The 17,419-nt window shown below is 46.2% G+C and overlaps 3 protein-coding genes and 1 long non-coding RNA gene across 4 annotated transcripts; 1 reads left to right on the top strand and 3 right to left on the bottom strand.

Annotated features, from left to right (window-relative positions):
• The first annotated feature begins 180 nt into the window (after positions 1 to 180).
• Positions 181 to 1,074, top strand: LOC111258243. Its single transcript, XR_002678854.1, has 3 exons — positions 181 to 222; positions 289 to 602; positions 693 to 1,074. It is a non-coding gene; the product is annotated as an uncharacterized LOC111258243 (long non-coding RNA).
• A 3,753-nt stretch (positions 1,075 to 4,827) lies between these two features.
• Positions 4,828 to 5,654, bottom strand: LOC111258242. Its single transcript, XM_022829221.1, has 2 exons — positions 5,088 to 5,654; positions 4,828 to 5,018 (listed from the first exon to the last, which is right to left on the bottom strand). Exons 1-2 carry the CDS (start codon positions 5,627 to 5,629, stop codon positions 4,850 to 4,852), a joined length of 711 nt encoding a protein of 236 aa, XP_022684956.1. The 5' UTR covers positions 5,630 to 5,654; the 3' UTR covers positions 4,828 to 4,849.
• A 774-nt stretch (positions 5,655 to 6,428) lies between these two features.
• On the bottom strand, positions 6,429 to 7,060 carry LOC111258329. The gene is made up of 2 exons (XM_022829511.1): positions 6,916 to 7,060; positions 6,429 to 6,836 (listed from the first exon to the last, which is right to left on the bottom strand). Exons 1-2 carry the CDS (start codon positions 7,033 to 7,035, stop codon positions 6,429 to 6,431), a joined length of 528 nt encoding a protein of 175 aa, XP_022685246.1. The 5' UTR covers positions 7,036 to 7,060.
• Positions 7,061 to 8,922: 1,862 nt separating this feature from the next.
• LOC111258328 lies at positions 8,923 to 12,813 on the bottom strand. The gene is made up of 5 exons (XM_022829510.1): positions 12,059 to 12,813; positions 11,857 to 11,977; positions 11,529 to 11,798; positions 11,211 to 11,259; positions 8,923 to 11,131 (listed from the first exon to the last, which is right to left on the bottom strand). The coding sequence occupies exons 1-5, from the start codon at positions 12,811 to 12,813 to the stop codon at positions 9,429 to 9,431; spliced, it is 2,898 nt and encodes a 965-aa protein (XP_022685245.1). The 3' UTR covers positions 8,923 to 9,428.
• Positions 12,814 to 17,419: the final 4,606 nt, after the last annotated feature.

Raw genomic sequence — 17,419 nt, 5'->3', positions numbered from 1 at the left:
ATGGATCGACAGCGAGATAGAAAAAAAGAATGTTCATTCGTGAGGACGGAGAAAGGTCAAGTGCTTTACAAGATAAAGAGTTCTCTTAATGTCTTATCTTGCGTGCAACAGTTTACAGACCGGGAACTAAAAGAAACAAACCTGCTGGATTCTGTGGTTCTTCTTCGAGACCACGTCGTAGGACATCATGGTGAGAGCCACAAATTCTACAAGGGTCCAAAGGTGAATGTCTCTACTAATGCTTAACCTCAAATTCTTTTTTTTTTCTAAAACATTTTTTTCCTGTAGAGTGAGATGGGACCTGATAAGGTCACTTTAGAGAGATTTCTGCAAAAGAGCAACCCTGATTATATGATAAAACTCAGCAAAGAAGTAAGGAGTTTGAATTGGATAACTGAATCTCCAGCGCTGAGGGGTAAGAAGACATAATGAAACCTGGGATGTCTAATAGTATTGTGAAAAGAAGATGAAGAATTCTTACTATATTCTAACTTCATGCAGATGAAAACAACTACATGGCAATGTTCTGCGAGATGGAGAGAGTAGAAAAATCAAGACAATCTTAGGAAATGGATCTTATATTTACAATCAAGCTAGAAGAGGTACTTGCCAGAACTTTAAAGAAAGCTTTGTATTCAATTTGAACACGGGGTAAATGTCTTTCCAGTAACTTATTGTGTCTCTTATTGTAGAACTTCAGAAGACGGGCATGCCTGCTAGAAAGAATTAAAAGTAGACTGACCTCCGGAGTTAAACTTATTTTTTGCTTCCTACATTGCATCTGCGTTGTGACTACCTGTTTCCTCACCATAGAAATCTAGTGGTGTTTCGGTCTCCTTTGTGCACTGTAACAAAAACGGTGCAGCCTTGCCTTTTGAACAGCGTACAAATGATGCTGACGAACCTCCTTGCGTATTCATACTTTTGGTTTAGGGCTGTTTGTACTTAAGCACCTGCAGTTCTGCGACGTGGTTCCCCAAATCTTGATGAACCTCAAGTGATTCATCTAGTTCATAGTGAATTGGGTGATATACTCTTTTTGGTACCCAAACTTTTTAATGTTATGAAATTATACTCCCAATTGCGTGTGGCATGTGTGCCATTTACTCCCTCCATCCTTTAATATATGACGTAACCAACATCGTATATTAGCGGATGGAGCGAGTACATACTTATACCATATTCTGAAATAAGAAACCGTGCTTAGAGCATTTTCAACCGCTTACCTAAAATGGTTTGCTATACTAAAAACTAGCTGAATACCTAGAAACAGAAAAAAAAACTGCTCCAACAGTATATCTATATGGGTTGCTATAATAAAATTTTTAGACTATACCCTAAATTTCTCTGTCTTAACCTAAATATACCGATGCAAAGAGTGGATTGCTATATTGTCCACTTGGCCACGTCAGCTAAATGTCTCCCACGTGAGATTTAAGCGCCGCGCTGCTGTTGCCCTGCTGCTCACTCCACCGCATCCAGTGGCCGGACCTCGCCGCTGCCATGCCACTGCCCATTGTCACCATCTCCGTGCCCGATTTTGCCTCGCCGGACCTTGCCTGACCATTCCCACAACAGCCTAGGCGAGCTTGAGCCATCGCCGAGATGAAGAGGATGGCTCGAGTAGTTGACCCACTTCCATGGCTGCAACGACTAGATCTCGAGAAGAGGCAAAGCTCACTGCGCGGACCGATGAAGGCCATCCATCGCCGATTTATCGTCCACCCTCTGATTTGAGGCCATACGCCACCGATCCGTACTGGAGCTCCTACCCCGAGCCCGATTCAAAAGGCAGATTCAAAAGGGGAAAGGGGAAACTGACGAGGAACATCAGCTCTTTCACTTACAGGAGGAATCTTCAGATACATAGTAAGCCAGCCATAGCGGCGGCGCTAGAACTACTGCTACTCGAGAGATAAACTAGGGTTTTTGTTCTTCGATAATCCCCCAGTTCAACCCGTGTTAGCTGTTACATAGCGATGGGAGCTATCAGAACAGCGATGGAGTACTCTGGTGGAGTAGCCTTTCGGATAGACTAGTCTGAGGGACTAGGCTGATGGAGTAGTCTTCAGATGGAGTAGTCTGAGGGACTAGAGTCTGCGGAGTAGTCTGGTGGGAGTAGTCTTCAGATGGACTAGCCTGAGGGGCTAGTCTGATGGAGTAGTCTTCAGAATCCTGACAGTTTCATCTCTGGTTCTTCGAGTATGCGGCTCTGGAAACCTCCAATGCCGTCAGCGATGCAGAGCCAGGAGTCAAAAACAAACGTTGCGCCCGCTTCAAACACGAACACTGGCTTGATGATGACCGAAGCCATCGATCTCACACGGAGAGTTTCGGCGACTCCCCCAACCTGGCGCGCCAGCTGTTGGTGTTTTAACTCAGCAACCTATCAAGAGAATACCCGAGATAGAGTTTTGGTTGGTGGGTGTCACCGAAATCAAGGAGTCGATGTGATGTGGGAACACGATTTGGACAAGTTCGGGCCGCTAGATCACGTAATACCCTACGTCCTGTGTTTTGTATGCTTGTATTCGATTGAACTTGTCTTGAGGGGGTCCCTACCCACCCCTATATATCAGGGGAGCAGGGTGACAGGGTAGTTTTTGGTCCAAGCGTACTAGTCGGACAAGACTACAGAGTCCTACTCTAACTCGGCAGAGTAGTTTCCTTGTGTTCGGACTAGTCCTTCGGGGGTTCCGTGTAGTCTACGTTGCCCTGTAGCATAGTATTCATGTCCTGATACGTCTCGAGTACGTCCCCTTGAGTGGGTCCGTACAGACCTTCCGGTGGGTCCGGGGATGTATGGTTGACAGGCTGTATTCGCGTCTTGACTGGCGGTCGAAGTCCAATGCAGTGATGCAGGTGACAAATCTGTTGGCGACAAGCTGGGGAAAATAAATCAGGTGTAAAATCTTATCAGACAAACTTGGAAGTGGTTTCTCTTTTACCTGCAATCAAGCTAGGATGAGTATGCGTGTGCACTCTTGTTGAAGGATATGTGGCTGCTGGATGCAGATCGACATATGCGACCAGCAAGTCCCATATCATTAGAGCCTGTTTGATGAGGAGGGGTGCTGCAAGGGTGTGGTCGATCAGGCAACAAATCTAAGCGTGTTCGGAAATTAGCGCAAGCGTGCTCTGCTGCTCTTGGACTACTCTGTGCTATACTGCCATTACTTAGTAGTGCTCTGCTCATGTATGCAACGACACAGGACGAACTAACAGACTTTCAGGCGCGTATCTCGCGTGAATGTGACCTTGTGCCCATGAAATGCGGTCTTACCAGTGGAAGGAGAACACCTAGTCCTAAGCAGGGACACCAGTCAAGCGTGCGTACTGTCTCGGAATGTCATTTCGGATATATCTGTTCGTGGTGAATAAGTAGGAATTTCTGAAACTTAGCTCAACCAAAACCATTGCCAACACTTTGTTTAAATTTTGACCATAGTTAAGCAGGATGGGATGCACAGTCAGCAGCTAGTCAGTGGCATCGACATCCACACTCAATTTCACCGATTACTGACAAGAACAGAAACTAACGCAATAGCCCAGGCTACAAGATGATCAGATTCCCCCAATCTTTAAACGGGAACAGGACGCGGTTTGTAAATAGCTACAAGAACAGTGAAAAGTGAAAACTACTGCTCAGCTCAAGGTTGCACAGGACCCCAAGCACACATACTGCAGGTAACCGGACTTGTTACAGAGTTGGTGGAAAGATAAATGCTGTATGTGGAGATCAACTGAAAGAGGTAGTTCTGGAGCAAAGCCTTCGGAAGGCTTCAGAATCATTCATCAGCATACATGCCAAAACCTGCAAATACAACAAAATCAACGTTAGAAACTTATACAGCCCTTTTTAAATGTAACGAAAAAAGCAACGGGATGCGTTGGTACTTACCCCACTGTGCCAAAGTTGTTCTAAGCACATTCAGAGGAATAAAGTATGAGAAGCGCCCATCGCCACCATGTAGCACTCCAACACTATAGCTCCATCCATCAAAACACGGAGCTCCTGAACTTCCAGACTCAGAGGTAATACCAACTTCAGTGAATCTCATTGTGAAACCATAGGGATTGTCTCCAGATATATCAGGCATGGTTCTACCATGGTGTGAGATATGACCAAGAACAGCGGTCCGATGTCGAGAAATAGGCCAAGATAACATAACAACATGCCTCAATGCCTTAGCAGATCTGTGGCTAAAAAGCACCGAATTGTGGGGTTCATTGCAGAAGAAAGTACTCTCACAAGCGAACTAGTGGGAAATCAAAAGGCAAAATTCTCCCAAAAGATCATTGTATAGAGATACAAGTTCAGGAGCGATTACAACCGAAGGGAGCCTAAGACTCCTGCAAGTTAACGAACTTGGCTACCTCCTCGGCTATGGGGTCTAACTCCTCCAAGTATTGCTTATACGTCTCGTCCGAACAATCTGCAGCAACACCTTCCGTTGAGTTCAAAACTCACCTTGGTATACGTCAACAAACGCTGATTTGCCTCAAAAAAAGAGGATATAGCCTGCGGATCAAACAAGGGGCTCTCAAAAACCTCGACCTCCGTCTGCGGCATCGGATCTTCAGCCGCGGAATCAGTCCTCGCACTGCGCTCCAAGACTATCACTAATGATGGCCCCTCCTTAGATAACTTCTCCGTAGCCACCCTAACGGACTCAATGGCGCGCGCAGCCTCAAGCTCGGGGGCTTCAGTACTCGTAGCACTGAGAGAAAGGGCGTCCAAAATGTCCGCTGCAGAAGGTCCTTCAGCCGATGCGGCTTCAGGCAACAGCTTGGGAGCAGAAGTCTGGGGGGCTATCGGCACCGTGTTCTGAAGAGCGCCGATCGCATCCTACAATAACGCAGCCGCCAGAGATGTAGAACTGGGATTCGCTGCCGGCCCCGGGTTCTTTTTCGTCAGATCGACAATAGGCGCAGAAGCAAGGTCCGCAGATGAGTGGCCTCCGTCATCAGCTGCTGGTTCGGTGCTCACCACACTAAGGTCAACACTGAAAGACGACCTACACACGACGAAGCATAAGAACCAGATAAACGATTACCAGATACAAAATTAGTACCAGGGAACTCACTTGCTTGACCGACGGGGCACAAGGGCAGCTTTACCCGCCAAGCGCTTAGGCAAATCACTGGGATTTAGCACACTGGACGGGGCAACTGGTGGTGCCTCCAGATTATCACCAACCCTAGAAGAGATTACTTGGGCAGCGGCAGCTATACGGTCACCGCTGGTACCCATACCTTCTCCGCCTCCAGTAACTTCGGACATGGTGGCGTCAGACACGGCCTCCGGCGTCGTGATCGCTTCGCTCATATCCATCTCTGTCGGTCCCACCACATCATCGGCAGTCACCCCTGCCTCTGCGGTCACGGGGAGAGTAATTGCCTCCGACGCGACACTTGTGCTCACGGCGACCGTCTCCGTAACACCGACTACTGTGTTGGTGGCCAACTCAGTGGCGCCATACACCTCATCAGCAGCAGCTTCGATGCTTTCGGCTCCTTCTCTGGTAGTCTGCACAAAAAGACAGCCAAGTTGAGAAGTCACGACTACACAAAAGTCTGAATGTACTCGTACCTCCACAACTTGCCTTTCCGCAAAGGTTATTACCATCGGGGGAGCAACATCGAAGATATGGAGGTCGTGTCGGGCGCACTGCCTAGGCACGGCGATCCGTCGTCTCTTTGGCAGCGGGGCCTAGTCCCCATCAGCGTCAACATCCTCCGAAGATCACTTTGAGGCTTCTGACGACGACTTGCCTCCTTTAGGAGGCCGTGGCTGCAACACAAAGTCACTCTCTGCATCAGTCGGAGTCGCTAAAGGACTCAATCTTCTCCTCCCCCCCTCCTCTTCTGAAGGATCCCAGGCAATCGCAGTAAATGTACTCGCATTGTATCAGCACCCTCTTCGTTCCACAAAGACTAGGAATAGGACTGCGAGTACACATCGTGTACTTGAGTCTGCTCCCAGGAAACCATGGAGAGAGGGAGCAGTTGGCACCGCACCACTGTCCCCAACCAGAGAGCTGGATAAAGACCGTGACGCTTGCCTTTCTCCACCCACGAGCTCCAGCGTCGACTCAACCAGAGAGCAGGGGAAAAGCCGTGGCGCATGATGCCTTCTCTTACGACATGGTGGCGTCAGACACGGCCTCCGACATCATGACCGTTTCGCTCATATCTGTCTGTCGGTCCCGCCACATCATCGGTAGTCACCCCTGCCTCTGCGATCACGGGGAGAGTAATTGCCTCCGACACGACACTTGTGCTCACGGCGACCGTCTCCATAACACCGACTATTGTGTTGGTGGCCAACTCAGTGGCGCCATACACCTCATCAGCAGCAGCTTCGATGCTTTCAGCTCCTTCTCTGGTAGTCTGCACAAAAAGACAGCCAAGTTGAGAAGTCGCGACTACACAAGACAAGCGCAAAATGCATGCACCATGACTACCTGTCCTTCAGCATGGATTATTACCAGTCGAGGAGAGCCATCAGCAAGGTGAAGATCGCGCCGCGCACACCTCTTGGGATCAGCTGTCCGTTGTTTCTTCGACGGCGGGGCCAAGCCACCACCGGAATTTCCGCCATCCAGGTGCGACGGCGCATCGGGTGATGACGTCCTCCGTCTGGAGACGCGTGGCTGCACCGTAAAACCCCCAGTAGTATCAGATTCAGAACTGCTCGAGGACTCGAACTCCTCGTCCTCCTCCTCTAGCTCCGAGGGCTCCCCAGGTAACTTCTGCCCGAAAACCCGCTGAGCATCCTTTGTTGCATCAGCACCTGGGGGAGGAGGAGGGGAGAAGAATAAGAGTACATCTTCCTGCATAAGGAGAAATAAGTCGGCAACAAAAGATTAAGCAACCCGAGTACTCACGAGGCCACAGGAAACGAGTACTTACTTCTCTAGGCTTGTTGAGGTGATTGAACTCCTCAACAATCCTGGGGATGCTGTTGACATTCTTGAGCATCCAGTTCAACCGCACCATTATCTCGTCAACGGAGATGTCATCGGGAGACATCCTCGATGGGTCACTGCGGCCCGAATACTCGTAACCCCAAGTTTGACGCAGCTGCAAGGGTTGTACTCGGCACTTCAAGAAACTGGCGGCCACAACGGCTCCCGTCAGACCCTTCTCCTCAGAACATCAATCCTAGCTAGCAGCTCATCCACTTGATCACGTTCTGAATCAATCGGCTGATTAAGCCAACGGCTATTATACCTTGGAGGATAACCAGTGACTTTGGGCAAAGATGGTTCGTGATCATCAATATAAAACCACCTCTCCTTCCAGTCAGAGAAGGAGTCAACAAAGGAGTATTGCAAATATCGGTCCGAGTACTGCTCCCGGATCAAAAAACTGGCACCACCGATAACATTCATCCTCTCCCGGCTGGGTTGCGGCTCCAAGTGGAAAATTTTGCGGAAAAGATTGAAGTGGGGCTGAATCCCCAGAAAGGCTTCACACAAATGCACAAAAATAGCAATGTGCAGAACACTATTGGGGTCGAGATGAACTAACTGAAGGGAGTAGAACTCCAAGATGCCATGGAAAAAGGCAGATGACGGGACAGCAAACCCGCGCTCGACAAAGAGGGCAAAGGTTACCGTTTCCTTGGGATGCGTCTCGAACATCCGTGGATTATCGAATGCTGACCTCCATCCAACAATCGCCTTATCTTTCAACAACTTGGCCTTCACAAGCTCCTGGATTTTAGCGTCTTTCATCGTCGACCTCTCCAAACCATAGATTGGTGTGGCGACAGTTGGTGTTCCTTCCCCGTCTTGGAAGCCTTCCTCCCGGCCTCATTCTTGGCCAGCTTCTTGGAGCCGGCAGCTTTCTTCTCCATCCTGGTTATTGTCTTGGGGGATGAGCGGAAGCAACGCAAGATGAACCAGAGCGACGGCGGCATTGGCAATCTAAGATGCGCCGGCGCCGGCGCTAGAAGCTAGGGTTTTTTCAGCCTGAACAGATGCGAGTGGAAGCGTAAGGGTCAGGGGTAACTTTCCCCCAACATTTATAACCGCAGCAAAGTTACCGATGTAGCAGAACGGTATTTCCGCGTAAAAGCGAAAATTTCAGCCTTATCCACGGGACATCGATTTTCTTGCTAATTGGCAGAAGCACAACAGTCACAGTTGTCAACACCCTTATACCTCCTGGAACTAGTCGTGTAACGGCTCGGGGGCTGCGTATACCATGCCCGTTGGTTAAAAATTTCTTTTGCTGCAAGATCATGATGAAGATGGAGCAATTGCAGATTGACCCTCAGCCTGATTCTTCGATTCAACCTAAGACTCGGGGGCTACTCCATATGGAGTGCGATTTTCATCGCACTTCCATAAAAAGATTTCAAGACAGACTACTCAAAAGCGAACGTCAGATGAGGCTAGAGTACCTTCCAGCCGCATGAAAAGCATTCAAGTACTCGAAGACTTAGCCACAACTCAAGTACTAAAAGAGCACCAGAAACTAGTCGAGGACGTCTGCAAAGTACTCGAGGCTGTTACATTTGACTACGAAGTACTCGGGGGCTTGTCGGGCATACGTCCATGGGCCCACCAGAAGATGTTTACGGACCCACACGAGAAAAAGTACACCGAAACGTATTCAGTTTCTACAGCGAAGTACTCTGAATGGCGATGGAATAGTCTGAAGGCTTTAGTATCCTGATGGAGTAGTCTGAAGGCTTTAGTATCATGACAACTGCCAGCTATTAAAAGAATTAAAAGAGAAACACATGCACCTAAGATAGTTTTCCAAGCACTGATTTACTCTTTCAGTTTGTCCATCAGTTTGTGGATGATATGCTGAACTTAAATGTAATTTGATGCCCATTGATTTGAAAAGTGATTGCCAAATGTGACTTGTGAAGATTCTGTCTCTATCAGTCACCATAACCATTGGTGGTCCATGCAACTTGAACACATTATCAGTTAATAGGGGAATGACGTCAGTAACAATGAATGGATGACTCAAGGGTAAAAAATGGGAGTACATAGTGAATCTATCAACCACCGCTAATATGACATCTTTACCATTTGATTTTGGTAAGCCTTCAATGAAATCCATTGATATGTGTGTCCAAGCCATATCTGGGACTGGGAGTTGTTCCAACAATCCTGGGTAAGGGTGTGTGTGTTCACTCTTATTCTTTTGACAGATGGGACAAGCTTTGACATAATCCTTGACAGCTTTTTGGAGCTTAGGCCAATAGAATACCAGCTTCAATCTTTGATAAGAAGTAGCCCTTTCACCTGAATGACCTCCCAAGGCTGACTTATGAAAATTTTCCAATAGTTGAGTCCTCAAAGAGTCATGTTGGCCAATCACCGCTTTGCCCTTATATCTCAACACCCCACTTGTTAATGAGTAGTGTGGGACAGCCTCACTGTCCAAACTCAGTTTTGTTATCAAGTCCTGGCAAATAGGATCATCCTTATAGCAATAACTTGTTCCACCCAAGCTGGTATGACCATAGAGATGGCATTGGTTGATGGATTGAAGTCAACTCTGGATAAAGCATCTGCTGCTCTATTCTCCTTACCCTTTTTATACTCAATCTTATAGTTGTTACCCAGCAATTTCACTAATAACTTGTGCTGAATTCCCGCAAGTAATCTTTGCTCATGAATATACTTTAAGCTTTGTTGATCATTTCTGATAATCACAGAAGTACTGGCCAAGTAATGCTTCCATTTTTTTAAAGCCTCCAAAATAGCCATTGCTTCCTTTTCATATATGGACAAGGCTGCAGCTTTAGGTCCCAAAGTCTTGCTAAGAAAAGAGAGGGGCCTGCCATTCTGCATCAAAACAGCTCCTATACCAGTGCCACTAGCATCAGCTTCCAAGATAAAAGGTTGGGAGAAATCAGGAAGAGCCAGAACAGGTGGATTAGACATGATGTTCTTCAATTGTGCAAAGGCTTGATCTTGCTTAGAGGTCCACTCAAATGCATTTTTCTTCAAAGCATCAAACAAAGGCCTGCAAATTATGCCATAACCCTGGATAAACCTCCTGTAATATCCAGTTAAACCAAGAAATGCCCTCAACTCTGTAGTAGTCTTTGGTGTGGGCCACTTTTGAATAATGATTATCTTTGAAGGGTCTGTAGCTACTCCAGCCTTGCTAATAACATGTCCCAAGTACTCTACTTCAGATTGAGCAAAAGTACATTTGGAGAACTTAGCGTGTAGTTTATTTTCTCTTAACACTGCTAGAACAGCTCTCAAATGATCAACATGGTCTTGCATGGAAGTGCTATAATTTAAGATGTCATCAAAGAACACCGAGGCGAATTTCCTTAAAAAGTCTGCCAACACATTATTCATCAATGTTTGAAAAGTTGTTGGAGCATTTGTGAGTCCAAAAGGCATTACCAAATATTCAAAGTGACCAACATGTGTTGTGAATGCAGTCTTATGTATATCAGATTCCTTCATCCTAATATGATGATAGCCAGACCTCAAGTCAATTTTAGAGAAAACTTGTGCCCCAAATAACTCATCCAAAAGGTCTTCAATGATAGGTATTGGATATTTATTTTTGACTGTATTGGAGTTGAGTTGCCTAAAATCCACACATAGTCCCCAAGTGCTATCCTTCTTTTTCACCAAGATAACAGGGGATGAATAGGGGCTGACACTAGGTCTGATCATATGAGCTTCCATTAGATGCTGGATGAGTTCTTCCATAGCATTTTTCTGGTGGTGTGGTAGTCTGTAGGGTCTTTGATTGATAGTTTTGGCCTCATCAATCAAGGGTATGGAATGGTCCACTCCCCTTGGTGGTGGTAGCTCTTTTGGCTCGGTGAAAACATCCTTAAATTCCTCCAAAACCTCTTGAATTTTTGCTGGAATTGATACTGAATGTTTGCTTCTTTCCTCTTGGGTGTTGTTTAATACCAACACAGCTCCCACTGCTTTCTTCTTAACCAAATTACATAATTTCCTGTTACTAATCAATTGACAGCCATGAAAATCACTTTCATCAGTAAATGTAGTGATCTCCTTGCCATCTCCTGTTATTGAGAACTCCCTTCTTTTTAAATCCAAGCCAACTGGACTATGAGCATATATCCAATCAGCTCCCAAAACCACATCAAAACCTTGGACATCTGAAATCAGAGGTGAAGTTGTAGCCTTGAATTGAGTAGGGACATGCTATGCAAGCAGAAGAACTCAACATTTCAGTACCATTGGCTGCTGCCACCTTAACCTTGTCAATTTCTGAAATTGGCAGATTCTATTTCAGGGCAAATTTAGCATTAACAAAAGAGACATCACTACCACTATCCACCAAAGCAGTAGCAAAAACGCTCCCCAGTTGCAGTCTCAATGTAAATGTTCTTGCCTGTGAAGATATACCAGCCAAAGCATGCATTGATATTTGAACTGTAGGGATTTGTTCAGCATCTTGATATTCTCCTTCATCTGAAGTTTCTCCATCTTCAACTAAAGCCATTTCTTCTTTTCCATCTTTTTCCATCCACACCCCTGAGAAAATGTGCTTGCCTTTACAAACTTTTGCATGGCCAGGTACCCAGGGTTCTTTGCACTTGAAACATTTTCCAGCAGCCTTAAGTCCAGCAATATTGTTTTGAACGCTTTCTTTCTCTTTAGGATTCTTGGTCCAAACCCTTGGTGGTTAAAAGTTGCCTCCGAAAGGTTGCTGTTTCCTAACTGGAGGATGAGCTTGTTCCAGCCTCCTAGCATACCAGATTGCATTGGTCGATGTAGTTGGCTTGTGACATTGTAGGTGGTGTTGAATTGGCTCTTGTAAGCCTGACACAAAGCTTGTAATGAAATAGAACTCCAGAAGAGAAGGATTGTCCCTTTTTACTAATGCCATCAATTCTTCAAACTTGGCAACATAGTCTTCAACAGAGGTGGTATGCTTTAAACCATGAAACCTGGCAATCACTTCATAAGAAGACTCCTCATTAAACCTGTCACTAAGCATCCTGCAAAAATGGTGCCAAAGTAGTGTATTTGCGTTGCAGCCAGTTCCTCTCCACCAAAATTCAGCTCTGCCCACCATGTACATAACAGCAATTTGAACTCTGTGTTCATTTGGAATTCCCACCAGCTCAAAATATTTTTCAGATTTCCTAATCCAGCCATCAGGATCAGTTCCATCAAACTCAGGGAAAGCAAGCTTTGGACCTTTAGCTATTAACTTTTGTTGCATGTGTAGCTGATTAACAAAGGGAGAATGAGATGTAGAGTGCTGCTGCTGACTGTAGGTGTTTGCCGAAATTGGAATTTGGCCAAACTGACATTGATGTGGGGCTTCCTGCTGTGTGGGAAAAGTCTCATAGTGATTTTGATCTTGTTCAGCATCAAAAGGAATATTAGCTTGATTGTAAAATTCCTGCAGCTGTTTTTCTGTCCAAGGACAATCAGCATCCACAGGATCAGCTACCCCTTTCTGACCCATTGTTGGCCAAACAATATTATCAAATTGACGCATATGAGTTGTGCCTTCAGGTGGTGGGGTGTAAAAGTGCTGCTGACTTGTCATAAAATTGTTGCCCATGTGAACAGATTTGCTAGCCACCATTTGAGGGGATGGAGAAGCATTTTTACCTTTGTAATTAGATCCTTTATCTTCTGTGCAGGAAGGGTCTCCCTCAGTTGTCAGCATGCTTAAACTTGACAAGATTTTATCCAGGGAGGACTCCAATGTCTTGTTCTGATCCTCTTGCTTGTGAATAAAATTGTCAACCAGTGCTCTGAGCTTCTCAACTTCTTCAGCCGAAGCATATGTTGAAGTACCCATGTTGTCCTTAAGCACCATCTTCTCCTGCTTGGTGAATTCAGTTCAAGCAAATGCTCTCCCCAAATAGATCCACCAAGAATGTCACCGCCGCCAAGGTTACGGATTTGGCCGAGGGATTTTACACAAGGACAGGCCTTGCAACCCAAACCAAAGAGTAACCTTCCTCCAACGCCTCCTCGGTGAAATTTCACTCGGGGTTCCGGAATTTTAGACAAGAACACTGTCTCGGAACCCTAGCCCGAGTAAATTTACCGATTGTGTAGGGAAAGATTGGGTGTTGGCCTGAATTTGGGTTGGATGGTTGGGATTTGGTTGAAATTTGGGTGGGATGGGTGGGATTAGGGTCAAGGATCGATGGCTCTAATACCAATTGAATGGGATCGAAGATAGAAGCAAAAGAAACAGCAAGAACGCAGGCAGATTCAAAAGGGGAAAGGGGAAACTGACGAGGGAGAGCAGCTCTTTCGGTCGCTGAAACGCGTACGGCAGCAGCTCGAGGAGAATGAGTGTAGCAAACGAGCTAAAATTTACCTTCTTTGAGCTTAAGTGAAGTCATTAGAGCTTAATGGAACCAATGAACAGCCTTGCACCCAAGTAAAATGACCCCTTTTGCCCCTCACAAGCTAAACACGTGTTCAAGCCATAACTCAATTTTTTGCTCAAAAACTTAAAAATATGCCTAACTAAGAGTTGTATAACTCACAAATTCTAACAACTTTTATAATTAGCGTTTTGCTTGAAACTGATCGGAAAAGGGTCAAAATATCGAATTACAAATCTGGGCCGAAAGGTGCAGATCAAATAAAGTCAGAACTTTGGAGCCCTTTTTCTCACATTTTCGAATGTATGCTCATGACAAACCTTTTATGAAAGTTTTAGTGCTACGAGTCCTTAACAACTTTGATTTTTGAGCATAGGCCAAAATCTGCACAGAAGGTTTTCAAAAACGAGGTCAAACGCAGCTAAAATGGTCAACACTGTCAAAAATGGCTAAAGTGTTCAAGTCTGAAACTTTCGGATTTTGCCAAACTTTGAAGCGTTTTATCTTCATTTCGGCTTCGAATTTGAAATCAAGACAATTACAAGAATTGAACTTAGATCCTAGGCCTACAACTTTTGTAAAGGGAGTAGGGGTTGTGCAGTTCAAAAATCTGGAGAAGATCGCGCTCGAAGATTGCCCTATCGTCCGATCCCGCAAATCCCGCACCAGAGCTCACGCCGAGCACGCGTGCGCCACGCTCCCCTCGCTGGCCGCCCCGTGGCACGTGCTCCTCGTCGCTGCCCCATCGAGTTGCCCCCTGCCGCTGCTCTATCCGCACGCGCCGCTCTGGCACGCCACCGCCGCCGTGCTCGCCAACGTACGCCCGAGACAAGACGCAACAGCTCCTCGGCCTCGCCTGCAGCGCCCTGATGGAGCCGTTCACCCGTGCATGCCTGCTTCGCCTGCGGCGCCCGCCTGCAAGCACGCCCGCCAAGTCGCCTCCCCTATCCGCCAATGGTGCTCGCCGTGGCCGGTCCACCCCGCAGCAGCGTACCAACGCCCCTCCGACCCACCGGCCAGCCCCACGAGCTCGTCGCGGCTATAAATAGCTCGCCCACCCCACCGTACTCCCCTCCCCACTCTCGCAGCACCTCGCCACGCTCAAACTTTGCCGGCGAAATCCACCGCCGTGAGCGAGTCTCCGGTCGATTCCTTGCAGCCACGGCGCCTCCTCGTCGTCCCGCTTCCATTTTGCCCCTTCCCAGGCTCCCTCCCTTGCCGAGCAGCCCCCTCCACACGAGCCCCCATCCGCCCCCTCCCTGTGCCGTGAGAACTGCTGCACGCCGTCCCTCCTCATCGCAGCGTCTCTGGTGAGCACTCCTGGCCCAAGGCGCCGCCCCTCTCCTCTTCCCCCTGCCGTGTGCTCTTCCTTTCCCTCTGTCGTGGCCGGCCCCCAAGTTCCAGCGCCATGTTTTGTGCCGTGCCTGAGTTTTGCTGTGCTGTGCGTTCTGTTCCAGAGGAAGAAGAAGGCCAGGGGTCTAGTTGCGAGTGGAAAAGAAAGTCAGGGGGTTATGGGGAAAATCGTGGGATTTATGTTTGAGGTGGGTTTTTGTCCAGGGGTGTAGGCGCAAGATCCAGGGGCCCCTACGCATTTAACCCATAGACTGGAGGGCTAGATTGGAAGATTGCCTCGGTTTTCTTTTTTTTTTCCCTAGATCTAAAAAGGCTGAAGGTTTAAAAAGGCATAGAAAAGTGTAGAAAAATGCTAAAAATGCAAGATAAATTTTGTTAGACTCAATATTCTGTGTAGTTTCATATAAAAATAAGTTTACACATGTCTCTATTAGAATTAATGTTATATGATTTAATCCTTGTTTAAGCTAGTTTAAATCATAGCAAATAACAGAAAAATGCTAAAAAGGTAAATCCAACTCTCAAGTGTTTGTTTCAGAGAATAAAAGCTTAGAAAAATGGTTTAGAGCCTAGCTTAGACATTTAAGTTACTGTTTTAGTTTATTAATTGAAATCTACAGGTAGATTTTTCTTTTTGCATAATGATAAATCCAGAGATGATAAAAATATGAAACCACTTGGAATAATTCAGGAATGAGGTGTAGTTCACAGGAAAATTATGAGACTTGGTTTGAAAGTTAATGAAAAACTCTTTCCGTTTTAGAGAAAGATAAAAAGGAATAATATATGAAATGCCTTTCAGACTCTTGGTTTTGCATGTTGAATCATTTGCACCTGCATTTCATGTAGAAGTTAACATCGCCGACGGTACATACGAGCTGCACCCGACGCCCGAAGAGGAAGCTGTAGCGGATCTACACCACGCCGAAGTCGAGCCCGTGCTAGAGCAAGCCGAGGACCAGTTCGCTAATTCCGAGTGTGAAGGCAAGCCCCGGATCATAAATTCCTATGTTTAAATACTTGCAATATATTGGTTGTTTTGATTATGCATTTACGTTTATAGGAATTGATTGAAACCATAGATGCATGAATATAGTGCCCCTTGATCTGAACACTAGTATAAGAAGTCGAGTAGTTGCAATGCTAAATAGGACTCGGTAAAAGTCGAGTGATTTCCTGTCACTCGCGAGTTATAGGAGTTGAATGATTTTCTTTTCGTTGCAACTATAAGGATGATGGACGGGGCTGGGCTTATGTTGGTACTCGGTGGTTTGCCCCGTCTGTCTACTTGAAATTGGACTAAGGTCGAAAGGTGATGGTGTTCGTGATCAAGTGTTTGAAAGTACTAATCTCATACCTAGTATGGGATGGGGAAGCCTAGTACCTGATTGAACTGGGACGTGGCTTATACCCCTGCTGTCCTTGGAACGTCGTTCCCATGGTGCATCATGTGGGTGCAATGGCGGTCATAGTACGGTAGAGACCGGGACTGTGGAGCATTGCATGCCAAAGGAAGTTTGGACCTGACACGTACCTAGGGATCGATGGGGACGGCTGACAAGTGAAGCGACCCTTCGTGGTGCGCGGATGTCGTGGGATTAGGTTCGCCATGCATGGTTAATAAATTCGAATCGATTCGTCTGCCTCTCACAGTGTGGGACTACTTGATCGCTATGCTACACCGAGTAAGAATGAAAGAGGATGATGATATAATATTGTTACTTGTTATTAATTGCTTGGAAAACTATGCTTGTTTAGTATAGTTGCTAACTTAGAATGATAAACAACAGTAGAACTGGTGGCTAAAATGTTGAAAGTAAGGACCTACACTAGTCGCTTTTGGCAAAACAAAACCCAGAGCCAAAAAGCTTACATGTCTAGGTGTTAGTGGATTAGTACCACAGGTCGGTTAAGTCTTGTTGAGCATAGTTGCTCAGCCTTGTTTGTGGCACCTCTTTTCAGGTGAGGATGATGTTTCTGAGTTCGCTGCTAGTTCTGCTTGGTCTACCCAGCTCCCTCCGGGTTGGACGGTCGAGTGGGACCCCTCCTCGGACGGCGAGGACAGGGGTCAGTGATGTCATGATCGGCTTCTTCATGATATCGTGCATCGACGTTTAGTTTCCGTTCATTTTATTTCCGCTGCTTGAACACTCTACAAACTATGTTTGAATTTCTGAACTTTATGTTGTAATAAATCGATGCACTTTGTTTAATTTGGATGGACTGTTGTAATCTCTGTAACCACTCACCATCGTGTGAGTTTTGCTTTCTCGATCCTGCGTTACGTGGTTTTATCGGAGGAAATCCGACGGACGACCAAGTTGACTTGTTTAAAGTACATGATCGCGTTTAGGCGACTTAAGTGTGCTTTAGCCAAGTTAATTTAGGCGGTTCCGCCACAATGAGAATCGATCCAAGTCCAACCAGATAACACTTGTACTGCAGTACTATTGATACGATCCCATCTTGATTTATTTCCCATATTTGGAACTGCTACCTGTTGTTTCCTACTAATGCGACGATGCTTTCGTTCCCATAACTGTATTATTTCCCTAAATTCTCCTGTTCGATCATATATTTTTTTATGCTTAATTTGTGAACTTTGAAATAAAGAAGTTGTATTATTGAGACGGCAGTGCGACCAATATAATGCATGTGTCACACAAGTTACTTAATTTGTCTGTCGCTCTTAATTTCTGACCATGTCATTAGCTCAATTGACAACGCTGC

This window comes from Setaria italica, chromosome VIII (genome assembly GCF_000263155.2).
Source record: "Setaria italica strain Yugu1 chromosome VIII, Setaria_italica_v2.0, whole genome shotgun sequence".
Taxonomy (NCBI): domain Eukaryota; kingdom Viridiplantae; phylum Streptophyta; class Magnoliopsida; order Poales; family Poaceae; genus Setaria; species Setaria italica.
The sequence above is the reverse complement of the archived record's forward strand: the minus strand, read 5'-3'. Positions and strand labels throughout refer to the sequence as shown.

What these genes read in the sequence shown, in the direction of transcription:
- LOC111258242 (XM_022829221.1), bottom strand. Translation starts at nt 5,629, where the DNA reads ATGGTAATAACCTTTGCGGAAAGGCAAGTTGTGGAGGTACGAGTACAT. An exon ending in GTGCCCCGTCGGTCAAGCAA is followed by an intron (nt 5,019 to 5,087) that starts GTGAGTTCCCTG and finishes CGTCGTGTGTAG; the next exon opens with GTCGTCTTTCAGTGTTGACC.
- LOC111258329 (XM_022829511.1), bottom strand. Translation starts at nt 7,035, where the DNA reads ATGTCTCCCGATGACATCTCCGTTGACGAGATAATGGTGCGGTTGAAC. An exon ending in ACCTCAACAAGCCTAGAGAA is followed by an intron (nt 6,837 to 6,915) that starts GTAAGTACTCGT and finishes CTCCTTATGCAG; the next exon opens with GAAGATGTACTCTTATTCTT.
- LOC111258328 (XM_022829510.1), bottom strand. Translation starts at nt 12,813, where the DNA reads ATGGTGCTTAAGGACAACATGGGTACTTCAACATATGCTTCGGCTGAA. An exon ending in TTGAAGAATTGATGGCATTA is followed by an intron (nt 11,799 to 11,856) that starts GTAAAAAGGGAC and finishes GCTTTGTGTCAG; the next exon opens with GCTTACAAGAGCCAATTCAA. An exon ending in TAAGGTGGCAGCAGCCAATG is followed by an intron (nt 11,132 to 11,210) that starts GTACTGAAATGT and finishes CTCTGATTTCAG; the next exon opens with ATGTCCAAGGTTTTGATGTG.